This window comes from Cibotium barometz, chromosome 19, assembly GCF_041138505.1.
Source record: "Cibotium barometz isolate CiBa-2024 chromosome 19, ASM4113850v1, whole genome shotgun sequence".
Lineage (NCBI taxonomy): Eukaryota > Viridiplantae > Streptophyta > Polypodiopsida > Cyatheales > Cibotiaceae > Cibotium > Cibotium barometz.
The window spans coordinates 34,439,615-34,456,727 of NC_141064.1; the positions used below are offsets into that span (position 1 = coordinate 34,439,615).

The 17,113-nt window shown below is 41.1% G+C and overlaps 1 protein-coding gene across 4 annotated transcripts; it reads left to right on the forward strand.

Annotated features, from left to right (window-relative positions):
- The first annotated feature begins 636 nt into the window (after nt 1–636).
- On the forward strand, nt 637–5,572 carry LOC147628507 (casein kinase 1-like protein 2). Of its 4 annotated transcripts, none has more exons than XM_086813681.1 (14): nt 637–968; nt 1,123–1,163; nt 1,637–1,706; nt 1,799–1,947; nt 2,155–2,250; nt 2,344–2,411; nt 2,548–2,609; nt 2,694–2,757; nt 2,835–2,919; nt 4,032–4,158; nt 4,424–4,506; nt 4,611–4,677; nt 4,789–4,916; nt 5,067–5,572. In XM_086813681.1, the coding sequence occupies exons 1-14, from the start codon at nt 893–895 to the stop codon at nt 5,088–5,090; spliced, it is 1,140 nt and encodes a 379-aa protein (XP_086669807.1). In that variant the 5' UTR covers nt 637–892; the 3' UTR covers nt 5,091–5,572. The 4 variants fall into 4 exon arrangements, 3 of the variants coding, with proteins under 3 accessions (XP_086669807.1, XP_086669806.1, XP_086669808.1); XM_086813682.1 differs by having other exon boundaries at nt 781–968; nt 1,602–1,706; XR_015268127.1 differs by having other exon boundaries at nt 638–968; nt 2,548–2,757; nt 4,424–4,483.
- The last annotated feature ends 11,541 nt before the right edge of the window (nt 5,573–17,113 follow it).

A 17,113-nucleotide genomic window follows, 5' to 3' on the forward strand; every position in this document is an offset into this window, starting at 1 on the left:
AGTACTATAACACATCAAAACAAGATAGGTGCTCACATATTCAAACTCCACTAGCAACAAGCTATGAATAAGATTTTCTTTATACAATTCAATGAAAAAATAAAAAATGAAAATTGTTGATCTAATGAAAATAGGATGGAATATAGAACTGGCTTGATTTGCTAGCCAACCATTATCATAAATAAAAAGACCCACCCTTGATGACAACATAAAGAGCATAATAATTGCAACACTAATACACCATCAAAAAGATCTAAAAAACTCAAAAAAATTGTAATATGTGAACCTTTCTATTTAAAAAAATGCACATTATCAAAGTCCAAGATTGAATTATGTTGACCATGAAAGTTTGAGTTTAAAAAAAAACCACCCACTCTCCACTATATCCTTCATAAGATAGGATCAACAGTCAAAACATATCAAATTGACCGCCTATCTTTGACGAACCAAAACTATCATGCATACGGTAGAGCTTGCCGGTTCTGTTGTATTCACATATTAGCCGAAGTTCCCAAAAACGAAGCCCCTTGCATATAATGCAAGATGCTAACAATGCCACTCTTTTTTAACTCTACCAAAAATGGGTGAGTTGGGTTCTCCCGTGCAAGATGAAGGCCCCGCGTGGGAACTCCCCCTTAGACACCCTTTGATCGTTGTGCCCAAGTTGGGAGAAGGCCTAAACTCCCCAACTAAAGGTCATTAGCTTTTTGGGTTTTCCTGCAAATTGCCTCTCTTTCTACCAAAGAACCTTCAAAATGCCTGTGGCTTTCCCCTCATCCCATCTTTTCATCTTCTTGTCGCTCTTTATTCATCTGCCACGGCCAGACTTTCCAGACCCTCGCTTGGGCTTCTTCTTATAATTGCCTCCCACACCTTCCTGCAGCGAGAAACTATGGAACCGATGGTGGGCTCTAAGTACAAACTAGGGCGCAAGATTGGAAGCGGGTCGTTTGGAGAAATCTATCTAGGTATGTCGCCCGTGATTTTCCTGCTTTCAGGGTTAGGTTTTGGCTCAGGTTATTGCTTTGGGTCAGAGTACGCGTGCTATTTAGGGCTAGGCGTACTGCCCTTATAGGTCTCTGTCCTGTTGCTTCAGCAGCTCCTATCAATTTTTTATGGCAGGCACAGATGTTGTAACCCGGGAGGAAGTGGCCATCAAGCTGGTAATGGTTTATGCAGTGGCGTTTAATTTGCGGTATTTTCGTGTCAGTCATGATTTCTTCAATACTGCATGCTGTGCGCAATGATTCTGATGTTATCATCCAATTATTATGTTGTAATTATTGATGGTGCATTTATGCTGATGACATGTGTAATGGTGTTCGCCCTGTTGTCATCAAATGGTGCATTGATTCTGTTGTTGTCATCAATGATGCATTAATTACACGTGACATTGACGGCATTGATTATGATGATACGATTCATTATGGTGGTGTGATCAACGGTGCATCCACCTGTGTGTTTATGTCATTAATGATGGATTCTCTCTGCATTTCAATTCGATGCTGTCATTACTCCATGCCTGCAAGAGTGTTTTCGGTTGGTTTGGTTCTGAATTTTTTGAGGGGTGTTTCAACCCTCTTTTTCACATATGCAAACAGGAAGGACAACTTCAATATAGTGCCTTTGAATGCAGGAGAGTGTCACCACAAGGCATCCCCAGCTACTGTATGAAGCAAAACTGTACAAAATCCTCGAAGGTGGCAGTAAGTATTAATTCTCAGGAACATCATTTCATCATTTTAACAGCCTTACTGACCGTCTGATTGATTTTTGTGTATGTTTTCTTGTATTTCAGTTGGTATTCTGCAAGTCAAATGGTATGGCAAAGAAGGCGACTACAATGTATTGGTTATGGAGCTGTTGGGTCCAAGTCTAGAAGACCTCTTCATATTTTGTGGCAGCAAGTTCTCTTTGAAGACTGTACTGATGCTAGCGGATCAGCTGGTGAGTATCTGCTTGGGCACAATCTCTTTTGAAGTAGGGCTGAACTTTCTCATGTGCATTGCTTGTGGATGCATGTGTGCGGATGTGCACAAGCAAATCCCCAGAGCAGGGCTGGCATCAAACTGGAAGCATTGTATCTGTGTCCATCTGCCTGTGCAATTTTTTAAAAGGAAAGGTTTGCTTAGTGCCTACCCTTTTTTGAAGCAGATATCAAGGCTGGAATATGTGCATTCAAAATACTTTATACACAGAGATATCAAGCCTGATAACTTCTTGATGGGTCTTGGAAAGCGAACAAATTTGGTACGAAGTTAGATCACTCCACCCTCAGTAGCCACGCTTTGCGAGCTTCAAATAATGTGAGGTGTAACATGGCGCTGTGCCACCTGAATGCAGGTGTACATTGTTGATTTCGGTTTAGCAAAGAGATATCAGGATGCTACTGGCGCACACATTCCATATAGGTGCATCCTTCCCCAGTGGTGTCAAACAAGGGTTCTTTTGTGGCTGCATTCAAGATGAATCTCCATATATGGGCCTTATGTGCAGCTATTAAGACTAGACATGTATCTCACTCTTCAATATGGTATAATGTTCCAGGGAGTTCAAAAACTTGACTGGCACTGCTCGTTATGCAAGTATCAACACACATCTTGGCATAGGTAAGTTTTTTGCTTCCTGCGCTATTCTACTTCTTGTGTGCAATCAATTCAGCTTGTGTGATCTTGCCTGGCAAAATTGTGCAGAACAAAGCTGCAGGGACGACTTGGAGTCACTTGGATTCGTTTTTATGTACTTTTTGAGGGGGAGGTATACTTGTTACTGGTGACTTTTTCTAATCAAGTACAGAATGTCTATCACATCTGACCAGGATTACGCTTGTGCAGTCTACCATGGCAAGGATTGAAGGCTGCACACAAGAAGTTGAAGTATGAGAAGATAAGTGATAAAAAGATGTCAACACCAATCGAGGTAAGCTTAGTTTTCATGCCACATCTAGGGATCCCATTTCCAGATCCAGTGTACTACTCTTCTCCCATTGAGTGAGAAGCTGTTAGAGTTCCCACCATGTTATATAAACTTCTTGCACTGTGGGATAATGTACTCTTAGTTCTGAAGTTTGCCAATCAGGCGTCACTCAAGGATAGGTAAGCCATGATTATGCCAAACTAGTGTATGCTGATCTAGTGTCTGGTAGGGCAAGGTGTTGTTTGTCCTCATTTGAAATGCCACGTTATGCTGTGGTATGGCTAGAAAATGTGTTAAGGGTGGGGGGCGTCATTTACTTTTTTTGCACTCCTGTCTACTACGGCTAAGCTCCTCTCCACATATCAGTTCTCACTTGTTCTTGTGATAGACTTCTGGCAGAGGACCATGATTCAACTCATATCATGAAACTGTGTACAAACTTAAGCAGCAGAATATTAGACCTGGTGGCACCATGTGTCCTGCCGTGGATACAGGGGCATGTCCAGCCACCAGTTCATACATAGGGCTTGTTAAAAAGCTTTTACATTATTATCAGCAAATGGGGACATTGTATGCGTGGAAACCAGGATGTTGGTTTGACTTGTACAAACGTGCAGGAATTGTCAGATTTTCATCAGCTTCTGCCTTGTGTCTGGCTTGGGCACATTATTGCCTAGTGGGCCCAACATAGCTGCGGGCATGGACATCATGAACCAGCTTTTTTATCCTGTGAGGCATGTCAGCTTTTATGGCTTTGGCTTGGAAATTTGTGGACCCATGAGAATGTAGCTAGGGCTTAGTTTGTATCAAATCCATACATCAGGAGGTAGATCTAGTCAATGTAAGTACTTCTGTATGTTTTTACTTTTGGATCAATTTGTGGACCCATGAGAATGTAGCTAGGGCTTATTTTGTATTAAATCCATACATCAGGAGGTAGATCTAGTCAATGTAAGTACTTCTGTATGTTTTTACTTTTGGATCAATTTGATAGAGGTATTAGTGTCATGCTGATCTGTATGAGTAGAATGCTGGCTGGTTTCTTTCTCAGTGCTTTTTATGTTCCCCCTGTTCTATTATTTTCTGATGCAGCTTACTTTCTGATGATGGTCCAGGAACTGTGTAAAGGGTACCCTTCAGAATTTGCATCCTATTTTCGTTACTGCCGCACACTTGGCTTCGCAGATAAGCCAGACTATCAGTACTTAAAAAAGCTGTTTCGTGACCTTCTAACAGAGCAAGGTTGGGTTGTCATGTCACCTTTCTTTGTCATGTTTTTTTCATATTATATCGAGTCTAGTGATAAAAAGGCTTTGCAAGTGCTCTCTCTCTCTCTCTCTCTCTCCCTCTGTGTGTGTGTGGTGTGGGTTGTGCAAACCACATACTCTCAGCCTGTTAATAAAGTGTTCCAAGATTATAAGAGCTTGGATGACTACATAAGTTCTCTTTGACATTGAAGGAGTAAGTTATTTCTCATTATTCAAGAGAATATTTTCTATATATGCAGGTTTCCAGTTTGATTACATCTTTGATTGGACCATCATCAAATTCCAGCAACTACAAGCAGGTTCTGCCCCTCCGAGAACACTAGTACGTGGGGAGAGAATTAGCTACCTTTGACCTCTTTTTTCCATGTCTTCTTAAATGAATTTATTTTTCAATAGAACTTGTGATGTGGATTTCATTTGTTGCAGCCTGCACAAGGTGGTACATGTAGCAAGGCAATAGCTGATGCTCCTGCAGCTTATGGACAACCATCTGGTTTGTAGTTTGTCCCATGAGTTATGTATCCACTTAATTTGAGATAAGGTCGTTGAAGGTTGTTTGTAGGCACAGCTGCGTTAAGGTCACCAGCAAGTTGTATTTCTTTAGGATCAAAGGAGGAAGTTGAAGCTTCTTGCAAGGCAGAAGCTGTCCTGTCGGGTGTTTTGGACCCTTCTGTTAAAAAAAGTGCAGCCCCAGCCACTGCTGCTGATGATGCTCGTGCTACGAAAGACCTGGTAAGCAACTTGAGTTTGACAAAAAGGCGTGTGGTTGTCTGTTATGCTGGCAAGCTTGTAAGGTTACGAAGCAGTGGAGTAGGTCGAGCAAGTAAGCAATGTCATTTGGTGCAAGAAGCTTTTTTCACCCCTTGTCCACCCTGTATGCAGGTTGGAACCAATGGGAGGCCATAGAGCTTGTGGTCGTTTCCTCCACATTTGTTATGTCTCCATCCTGTGTTTTATATATAGCTTGCATGACACTGTGTTTTCAACAGGAACGCAGCAGCTTCTCTTTAAAGCCTGCTAAGAACCTGGAGAAGCTTTGTAGGCCATATAGTATCCTTGATTGCTGCAAGCAATAGATTTGTAATACCCTTGTGAGCTTCCTAATGACAAGAAGCCCTCACACATGGTAGAATGAACCCATGTTTCTTTATTGGTGGAACTTATTCCCAAAGTTCTTTTGTACTAGCCTCACTTGTAAGTAGATGTGTGTTGTCTAGTATTGTACTATGGTCTGCACAGTTTACCAGTTAACATTATCACTGTCAAATTGGGCTGGCATCCAGTCTGCCTGTTGTATCTTAATACATTAGCTGGCTTGGCCCCCTCAGCAAATAGACTTGAGCATGATTCACTTGTAACAATATGATGAAGTTTTAGATGGCTTGGAAGTGGGATAGAAAAAAAAATAACTTATTAAAATGGGATTTATCATGCACAAATGTGGTTGTGTTAAGCTCTAGACCAACATGCTCTTTTAGTTATGTATTGGGTGATGGGTCATTTTGGCCTTCTGCTGCAGATGTTAATATTCTTTCGCTCCTGAGCAGAAACTTCACAAACCAATGAACGTGAGCTCAGTTTTCCTACACATCCAGGGCACCCATTTCAAGCTCTTACCTACTCTCCGGGTACATGTTTACAGCAGTATGCTACTCTCCTTAGAGAAATCAATCTACTCAAAAGATATCAAAGCTCAAAATAGGTTCTCCATATTATGCCTTGTTTAGGGCCATAGAGGAATTCTCTTTAAGGGAGAAATACCACTTGTAGGGCACTTAAAAACATGTGCAACTGAGGGACAGCCAGAGACGCTAGACTTTTAAGAGGATGCATTTATTCTTCCTGCGCAACCAATCAAGATGCTGCAGTCACAACATATGGAAACATGTAATTTGAGATGGGTACAACACTTGATTGTTCGTGAGTAATAAAATGCTGTGCTGGCCCACATTCTCAAGCTTAACCACGGGAAGCAGTGTAGTGGACTTTCTCTATGGGACCTTGGAACTGATGTCCAAAATGCTTGATTTTCATGTACATGCTTTTGCCCGTGCTAAGAGCTGAGACCATTCTTGCCTTTCTTTCAGTCTCAAAAGCTTTGAAAGCCCACTGTTGGTCCTAATAAGATTCACACTTTTTTACTGTCACTTAAGTTACAATATCAACATGTCTACACTACCTACCACAATCGACACACTTTGCATGCTCATGGAAAAAGTTTCTCATGCCCTTCATAGCGCAGTTTGATAGAGAGCTCTCTTCACAATAACATCAATAGATAAAGTCCTCAAACGGTGGAAGTTTTGGGAGAGTCTTCTTTCAGCCCTAAGCACTGCTGCGTAGGAACTCTTGATGCAAGGACAATCAACATAGACAGAATAGAGAGATTGCTGTGTATTCAGTATATGCACATGGTACAAAAAGGTACAACATGCTATGGCCTTTGGCCTTCCCAAAAGGAGAACGAAAGGCCTAGCTAAGACCAATCTCCACTTGGGAGAGAGAGGAGCAATGAGATGTCTTTTATAGGCCTTGGGAGGAACAATCAATTGGCCAACTTGTTGTTTGCTAGTTCCTTGGACCCTAATAAATCTTCATACTGCCAATTGGAAGTACATGCCCTCCTAAGCATGAACGTCTAGGTTTTGGTCCACTTTAGATTCTCCTCAAGCTTGTGACAGAATATATTGCTGAAATCTTTATGTTTATCTATTGCAAATTAGGGATTAAGCAGGTCCATGTGCATGCACATGACATCCCCTCTTGCTAAACTTGATGAAGGGATTCCAACCTAGATGACTGTAATCATCCCTTGTTTGCACATATTTTTCCCATACCTATCATTCTTCCCTCTTCAGCAACCTTTTCAAATTTGATGTAGAGATCTCTTTTCAAATCTAATGTAGAGATTTGGGCATCTGTTCCATTTTGACCCTTCTTGCCCTGTCTCTAAACACAAACATAAACCTTTCTTTTGAAATTGATCTGTCTCCACCCCTTGGATGAACTTCATCCCTTGGAGTGCTCGATAAAAGCTTTTGGGACATAGTCCCAATTGGCTACCAACTCTCATGAAACCCTCTCCTTGGGTTTGCTTGACACCAACCACCATCTCCAAGTCTTGACACATGCTGAGTTTCTCTCCTTGGACTTGTGCACTTCTTTTGGGGCACTAACAACACTTAGCATAGTTGAGCATGAAGCTTCGGTACCAATGTCATATGCGGAAGCTTTGGGAGTTCTCTTTTAGTCCTAAGCATTGCATAGGAACTCTTGATGTAAGAACAATCAACATAGATAGAGAAATAGAGAGAGAAAGATGGATGTGTATTTAGTATACTCATATGGTACAAAAAGGTATAACATTATGTGGTCTTTGGCCTTCCCAAAGGAATAACAAAAAACCTAGCTGTGACCAATCTCGAGATAACAAACAATGAGCAATGAGATGCCTTTTATAGACCTTGGTTGATAGGGTTCTTGTCCACCTTTAGCCCACCTCAAGCTTGTGATAGAATATATTGCTCAAATGAGGGTTAGTACAATGGAGAATGTTAGACCTTTGTTGAAAGAAGAATAAGGAACTCCATCATTATGAACTACAAACTAGCCGAACACAAAGGGAGGATGTAAGAAAATAGATTCTTGCAAAAATTAAGCAAGAACTTCATAGCCTACGATTTTTGCAACAACTCCAAACATTTTTGAAAGTTTGCCACCTCAACAAGTCCACTTTATGTCAAAGCCTACACAAACACACTCCCTAATGTAGCCAACCAACACATCACATATATGCCACAACCCATAAGATCTGCCTTTTTCATTACTAAATATAGAACCCAAGCTACACAGACTTAAATGGTAAAGCAAAAGTATGAGGATCTTCAATCAAAGTTTCACATTTGAGACCCTTCCTGTGCTCTAATTAAGCTTTTTGATGAATCTATTTGTCATGGCTTGCCTCAAAATTGATCATAGAACATCATATGCCAATTATGCTTTGTACAAGCTTTGAATCCCCTACTATGTGTACTAGCCTTGGTACACTCATAGTGTTATTGTGGCCCATATGATCTCATTTTCACCCTATGTTGATGAATCGAGATCCCCAATTGTATCAAAGGTCTTGCAAATGAGCACATTTCTTCTCTATCTCAACAATGTTTTAAAGTGTGAAGATATGGTCTCACCAAAAACTTGCTTGGTCAGTGGCTAAAACCCCACGTCGTCTCTCTGCCCAATTACTCAAATATACCTCTTGCTCTCTCTCTTTCTCTCTTTCAATAATCTAAAACCTAATTTATAAAAATGAAGCCTATGGTGCCATGTGGTGCACACAAGCCTAAGTCACCACATGGCACACATGATCCTAATTTTTAATTTTATTATTTAAATATGTTTTTATTGAACACGTGGCACGAGTACTTTTTCTAAGATTTTTATTGACATGTAGCACATGTGAGCATTATCTTTTATATTTTTTAACACAAGTATACGTAGCCATGTGACACATGTGAATGTAATTTTTTTGTTTTTTATTTTTATTTTTTTAAGGTTTTTGAAAAACGTCCAAAAAATCACAAAAACCTCCAAAAACTAGGCCAAAACAGCTCTTGGGTAGGGGACGTGAGTCCAAAGTTGTTGAGATTGGCAATGCCAAATTGTTGGGGGTGAGAGATGAGTTGGTCAAATTGAGAGATGGTTAGTTCACACATCTAAGTTTACATTGAGGACGGGTGTTGAAATGTGCAATGTAAACTAAAGCTTGGGTTATTTGGTTGAGTATGTCAACACACCCTAGAGGTGCAAGATATTGGGAAAGATAAGAATGCCCCATAAGATAATGTGAATGGTGCGAGCCACATAAAAGAATGTGGAAAAGGAGTTGCCACATGGCATGATGATGTGTAAAGGAGATTGCGTCAATGGTTATCTATATTAGAAGCCTTTCCTTTGTACGGTTCATAACAACATATGTAATAGAGTATTGTTGAGTGTGCTACTCTCTCTCTCTCTCTCTCTCTCTCTCTCTCTATCTCTCTCTCTCTCTCATGGAGTTCTTGGTGTGGTATAATCCATCTTAGTGTTTATGCTTAATCTATGCTACTCTCTCTCTCTCTCTCTCTCTCTCTCTCTCATGGAGTTCTTGGTGTGGTATAATCCATCTTAGTGTTTATGCTTAATCTATGCTAATCACCATGATCAATCCCATATTAGGATTTTCAACATGGTATCAGAGCTCCGTTTCGTGTGAGTTAAGAACAAGCAAGCAAGGAAGCAGTACACGTGTAAGAGCATCATCATCTCTTTCCCTTCTTGGTTCAGGTACAACACCCCTCGATAGCTATGGGAGCTACACATCTCTGATTGAGGAGCTGTCTTCACAGGCTTGGAGGTACTTGTGTGGTATACAGTACTTTTTTACTAAAGTTTTGCGGCCATAATCACTTCTCCGTTTCGTCATTGTAAGGTATTTTCGACAGTTTCGAGAAGTTATGGTGGAGAACTATCTCTGATCGAAATATGGTTTTTGTTGTGTACAAGTGCATTTTGGGAGTGCAGACTGTTTACACACATATTGTTTATATTGGGTGTATGTACATGTACTCTGGTCATATCTGGTGACATACATGTGCTGCTGAAGTACCGCTGCAAAATAATCACATAAAATAAGATATTGTTGTGTTACAGGTTGCATACAAAAATTGTTTGTTTGCAAGTTTCTAATTGTTGCAAGCTAATATGTCTGACGGACTCAATCAAATTGTTAGTGAGAAGCTGGAAAAGAATAGCTTCCATGCTTGGAAGTTCAGAATGACCAATTTCCTGATGGATGAAGGATTTTGGGACTATCTCGAAGAAGACAATGAGGAGCCTCTAGAGTTATCTGAAGAGAATGCCACTCCAACAGATATAAAGGCATTCAAGGATTGGAATCATGGTGTAAGGAAAGTAATGTACTGGATTTCAATTAGTGTCATAGACACGATGATAGGACACATACAAGACGCTAATACTCTAGTAGTTGCGTATGGCAAAATCTGGTGCAGATATTCTAAACCAACACAAAGACAAGGAAATTACAGCTAAAGCAAAATTGCATATTGTGGAAAAGAAAAGCATGTCTATCAATGAGTATGCATTAAAGATCAAGGGCATTGTTGAATCCCTTGGGTCCATCAATGTATCGATGGAAGATGATTATTTCGTGAGTGTGTTTGAATGGGATTGGGAAAGAGTACAAGCCATTCTCCATTGTAGTCAGAGAGAATATTCTCAACTTTCGGGACTTGGTGTTTACTAGGTGAGGCCTCTTCTTCACAAAGCAAGAACACATCGGAATAGGCATTCTACTCTAGTTTAGGTAGAGGCCGTGGTCAAGGCCAAGGTGGTGACCGACAAGGAAATCAGAATTCTGGACAACAACAGTCCAATGATTCGCAACAACAACAATCATGCAAAGGTGGAAGAGACCAGCCTAGAGGTAGGGGGAGCAAAAGGGGACGAGGTGGTTGGCAAAGAAATCAGAGTGCAAATAGCATAGAGTGCTATTCTTGTGGCAAACCAAGGCACATGGCAAAGAATTGCTATAAAAAGCAAAATGGCATTAAAAGTGGAAAGTTGCAGCAGCAAGGCAACTATGCATCATCTAGTAAATAGGGTGGTCATGACAAAAGTGAGCAAATGTTTGTGATACAGCACATGCTTAGTTCCACAATAGGAGATGTGTCAGGATCTCAAGATATATGGTATGTGGATTCTAGCCCCTCAAGGGATGATACTGCACATCCCATTGCACATGTTGGTAAAGTGTCATTGTCTATGCAGGATGGAAAAATGAAGTACTTGGCAGATGTACTTCATGTTCCAAATATTACAAAAAACTTGGTTTCTGTTGGACAAATTTTGAGCAGGGTCTACAAGTGAGGTTTAATCCTCAAAGATGTTTTGTAAAAGACTTAAAAAATCAGTGTTGCTTGGTTGCAAAGGATAAAAGAAATGACATGATGTTTACTTTGGATGGAAGCATGCCCGAGGTAAAGGCATCCATGTTTGCGCATGAAACATGTGTCATTGCAGATATTGACATATAGCACAAGTGCATTGGTCATGTGAATATACAACACTGAAGTCTATGCAAGCCCAAAATATTGTTGTGGGTTTGCCAAAGTTTAAGGTTGATGATATGCATAAAGTATGTGAAGCATGCCAACTTGGTAAGCATGCCAAACATTCTTTCCCACACATGAAAAGCATGTCAGTGCAAGGCCATTAGATGTTATACATTAATATATATGGGGACTGGCCAAGACTGCAACAATTGTAGGCTGCAAATATTATGTTACATTCACCGCACTAGGAAAGTGTGGATTTACTTCATGAAGGAGAAAAGTGAGGTTCAGAGATTTAAAGCCTTGCAAATAAAATGCTTGAGATTAGATGGTGGGGAGAATATTTCTCTAGTGAGTTCAGTGATCTCTTGAGAAAGCACGTAATCAAGAGACAGTTTATGCATGTACATTCTGCAAAGAGAATGGCATTGTAGAAAGAAAAAATAGGCATATTGCAGAAGTGACATGTGCCTTGATTGGCTGAAAAGAACATGCCACATTATTTTTGTGGGAAGAAGCAATAGCAACCGTTGTGTTCATTATGAACATGACACCCACTACAGTCGTTCATGGTATGATGCCTAAACAGAAGTTTACAGGCATAAGACCGGATGTGTCTCACTTGAAAGTGTTTGGGTGTTGCATATGTGCATGTTCTTGATAAAGTAAACAAAGTTGGATCCAAAGCCAGAGAAATGCTTCTTTATTGGTTATGCCATGGAGCAGAAAGGTTATAGATGTTATAACCCTACCACTCGTGAGATGCGAGTAAGTAGAGATGTTGTCTTTGACGAGATAAGTAGTTGGTATGTAGAGTGCTGATGTTACACATGTAGGCAACAATCTCACAGGTGCTTAGTGGACCTGAAGAGTCCTCTAGCAGTGGATCCAATATTAGTCCATGGTCAAGCAGGTTAAGGATAGATGTAGGTACACATGTATCATGCAAAGGGAAGCAAAAGGTAGATCAACCTTTTGTGATAACACATAACAATGAGCAGCACAGGTCACACGAGCCTTGTTCACAATAATCGGCAAGCGGGAGGCCTCTCTCAACTCAAGAACGTCTCCAACGGGAGCTGCGTGAGTTGCATGCTAGTGTGATGGCCATACAGCAACTAACAGCATACAACAACTAAGACATGAGGAGAGTTTTGCAGAAGTGGGTGGATAAGGGCCACCCACCACAGCTTGTGCAAAGAGAGTGCAGTGAAACGAGGTAAGGTTTGGGGCGGCGACCATTAATAAATTTAAAAAAACAAATTAAGGCTTTAAAAAGCCTTAATCTTTAAATTCATGTGTGGTGTAAAGAAACCCAAACTAAGCCCTTGTTCATATGCCACTTATGAAAATACTTGAGGTGCAAAGATGCTCAAAAGTGGAGGCATCTTGCTATTCTTGGAGGTCATCAAGAACCGTAATCTTTGTTCATTTGGCATCTTTAAGGTGTGGAGTTTTGTACATTTTTTAAAATCTCTCCTTAGCACTAAAAAATCAGGCGAATATCAGCTTTTACAACAGCTATGGATTTTGACCACATTTGATGGGTGCCCTGTCCTTGCCTTGATGCATAAAAAGGATTGTATTTTTTCTCACCCATTTTATGAGGGTCCCCTGCATGAGCTCGCAAGTGCTCAAAAAGTATGTAATTATGGTGTGCATTAAGTTGTGCACATACGAATAATGCTCTTCTTGGGTTGGTTCGTTTTCCTGGACACGTGGGAGTCCTAAAAGCACTCGGGTGTTTCCGCTTGACCAACTTGGTACTCGAAACAGACTTGAGGTGTCTAGGCTGGATAGATACATCCACACACACTTTGATGAACTCTCTAGTTTGCATTGAGGGGGAGTGTTGAGATTGGCAATGCCAAATTGTTGGGGGTGAGAGATGAGTTGGTCAAATTGAGAGATTGTTAGTTCACACACCTAAGTTTACACATTAAGGAGAAAATGTACAATATAATCACCCTGATCAATCCCATATTAGGGTTTTCAATAAAAGTCCCATGTAAAAAGATGTTGATAGGTTTTTTTGTGCCCCCAAGAAAATGCCCAAATGATATGTCCACCCTACCCCAAGAAAATCATTGATGTATAGTGAGAAACCTTAGGAAAGGTAATTGCTGCATGGTCACTTTCCACAAAATAAAAAATTAGCCGTTGCCTCCCTAGCCAATAGAAGGAAAGTACACCTCTATGCAGTAGAGAGGGCAGATTGCAAAGAGAAGGGAAAAATTAGCTATTGCCGCCCTAGCCAACAGAAGGAAAGTACACTTGTATACAGTAGAGAGGGGAGATTACGAAGAGAAGGACAATACATGCGGAAGGTAGAGATGCCTAGAATTGAAGATGCTTGGAAAGAGAAGCTTGTAGAAAGAGGCGATTGGATTGTGTGTGGATGTCGAGAAGAGAAATCGAGAAAAAGATTGAAAGGGCGTAGAGAAGAAAAAGAGTCAAGAGGTGACAATAAAAGGTACAGAAAAAAGAGAGACAATGGGGGAGTTCACTTCTGGAGAAGTTTGTTTAGGAGGTGGGTTCCCTAAGACCTCTGAGGCTGCAACTCTGTTAGAACTTGGTCCTGCTCAAAGTCTTCATCAATAATCCTTGTTTGATGGTGGTTGTTTGAATGTGCAGCTCTGCAATAATGGTGGTTGTTTCTGGTTCTTTGTGAAGTCAAGAAAAAGGATGTTTTGTGGTGCTTTTCTCTTTACTGTTCAATCTCCAAATCTTAGGGGTGTTGAGATTTGCTTAGTTGTATATACACAGGGAATTTTTTTTTTTATGTTGGATTGATGAAATCTTATGTTTTAGTTTTAGTTATATTGTTTTGATGGAGTTTTTTAAGAAGAAGCAACTGTAAGTTAAGAATTGACTGGTGTTGAATCAAATCTGTCAGCAACAGTTAGTTTGTGTTTGCGTGCGTCAGCTAACTTTAAAGAAGGTAGCTTGATCAGCTATGCCTCAACATAGGTCTCAGCTGAGGTTGTTTGAGTTTTGGTATGGTCTTGTTTAATATTTGTGAGGTCTGGGGGGGGCTGACAATCAGAAGCAATCAGAAGTCAATCTGACAGGTTGAGCATTGCTAGTGGTCTAGGGGCTAGCTTAAGTTTGTGTTAAGTCAGAAGGGAGTTGGCTTGGATCAGATGAGGCCCAATAGGGGTCATTTGTGGGTGTTCAGGAGTGTTTTTAGTCTCTCTATATTGAAGAGGAAAGTTTTGAGTTAAGTCTAACTGCCAGCTATTAACTGTCAGTAATCATGCATAATTGAAGGAGAAGGTATCCCTGGGTCAGAAGACCGACAAAAGTTGACAACTAGATGTCCACATGGTTAGATTATTGGTGGGGATTGAGTGTCTTGAGGGCTTAAGAGGGTTAGTACACACTGAGGAGAGAAATTCTACTCCAGTTGGGTTAGTATGGGTAGAATAGTAAGAATATAGTCTTTGGAGTTAGCACAGCAGTAGTGAGGCTTTGGTGTAGTATCTCTTTGAGATTGGTGCAACTTGAGAGTCAAGGAAGGTCAAAGGACCTATGAGTGAATAATTCTACTTCGGTTGAGACAGTTGGGTCAGTTAAGACTATTTCAGACAATTGGCTCTATCTCAGCTAATTTAAGCTTTGAGGATAGTCAAGTTAGAGGCAGCTATGTGTCAGCTATCCTATAGGGTAATATCTTGATCAGATAAGTGTAGCCTGAGAGTCGGCGGATGTCAGAGGACACCTGAGGAAAGGTTATGTTTTAGTTGAGGACCTCTGAATCAGTTAGTTCTGTGTCAGACCCCGCTGGGGAAGTTCCCAGTAGTTAGGTAAAGGTCAGAGAAAGGTCAGCAAGTTGTCCAAAAGGCTTCTAGGGTTGTCGATATAAGGTTAGCTGACACTGGAGGACAATAGATGATCTTGGAGGACTCATTTTGGATTGGGGTTAGTATCAAAATTCAAAAGCAGGTATTTTGTCAACATTTGATCTGTCTGTGGCAGCTGAGAGTATATCTGGTTAGTTAGTAGTCATCGGCTCAGGGGTTATAAGGGAAAATCAAAGGTTTTGGAGGCCAGAGCTGACCTGGGAGGATGTCAAAAAGAGGCAGCTATATAGTTTGAGAAGCTTGGAGTGTGCTTAAGTGTCCACCTATGTTAGCTTGAAACGAGGGGATGTCAGCTGAGTGTACCGGTGCCTTTATTTAGTGTCTGTGCTAGGTTGTGGTGGATAGTTCCTTCTCACGGTGGTGTTCTTTGGACGGGCTATAGAGGAAGGTCCTCCTCTCTCAGAGACATCATTGTTTTGGAGTGGGTGATAGTTCCTTCTCACGGTGGTGTGCTTTGGACGGGCTATAGAGGAAGGTCCTCCTCTCTCAGAGACATCATTGTTCCTCCTCTCTCAGAGACATCATTGTTTTGGTGCCCCCACTGAGGAGGGCTTTTAAGAACCCTTTCAATTTGTTTGCAGCAGGTTTGAGAGTTTTTAAAAGAATAGATGGCAGCCATGCTTTCATATCCAGTGTTCTATGGGCATGCTAAAGAGGATCCAAAGGAATTTTTGGCGGGGATGGAGTTGGCAGCATTTACCTTTGGGAAGGATAGAGATGAGGATAAGTTAACCTTGTTGTCAATGTTATTATAGGGAGATGCCAAAAGGTGGCAACTGACATGGAGAGCTCAACTGAATCAGGGTCAGGCTTATGAAGATGTTAAAGTGGCCTTGGTGCAGCATTATAAGCAAGGGGAATCCCCAGATACTTTGTGGCAGGGAATCCAAAAGTTGAAGCATGATCTATCTGATGTGTTTGATAAATTTGTGGACAATTTTGAGGATCTGTGGGTAAGATGGGATGTGTCTCTAGGGGAACAGAGCATCCACCTATTCTACTGAAGAAAGACATGTTTATCCAGTCCCTTCATGATGCTGATCTGAAGGAGAAGGTGGATTTGAAGAGACCTGGAACCTTTGAAGTGTCTTTGAGAATAGCTAGAGAGAAGGAGTGGAAACTACAAAGGTTGTCTCAAAAATAGAGGGAAGTTCAGAATGAAGGAAGGTCAACTGTGCTGGAGGGAAGAGCAGAAGAAGCTGTTCCATGTGCCCTGGTGGTTTTTGATCAGTTGATGCAGGGTATTAACCATTTGACTCAGCAGATCAAAATTTTGAATTTGAATTTGTTGCAAGGAGGCATAAATGCCCCTAGGGTAGCAGATCGAGATGTTATGAGAGGCAGGGGAAGAGGAGGCCTAAACATGAATGTGCAGTGCTTTAACTGTATGGAAAGGGGGAATATATCACCTCAGTGCCCATATCCCAGAAGAATGGGAGGTGATGTGTATCCTCTGGCACCTAAAGGAGAGAGGAAAGGCAAGATGTCAAGAGGGCAAAGGAGATCCCTAATTATCCCGTGCCACTGGTTCAGCAAAAACCAATCAATGGACTAAGATAAGGAGAGGGGAATTTGATTGGAGTTGATGAGGAAGTAGATATTTTAGCCAACAAAAGGGCTACAAGGGCAGAAGTGGAGGATGAACCAAGCCCATCTAGGAGGAAGAAGGGGAAAGTAGAAGATCAACCCAAACAAGGAAGGAAGAAAACCCGGTCTAGAAGACACATTGGCATGCAGGAATTTCCTTTGGGTGTCCAAGAAGAAGATTATGATTTGATGAAGGACCTTTTAGTAGAAGGGTCCTAGTTTAACATGGCCACAATTGTTGTAGTTGTGCCCCAAACTCAGAAGGACGAGTCCCTAAGGTATATATTGATGGTGGTGCAAAAGTCTATGTAATGACCTAGCAGCACAAAATGGAGGCTTTAAGACTTAAGGTTGGAGCCCCATTAGA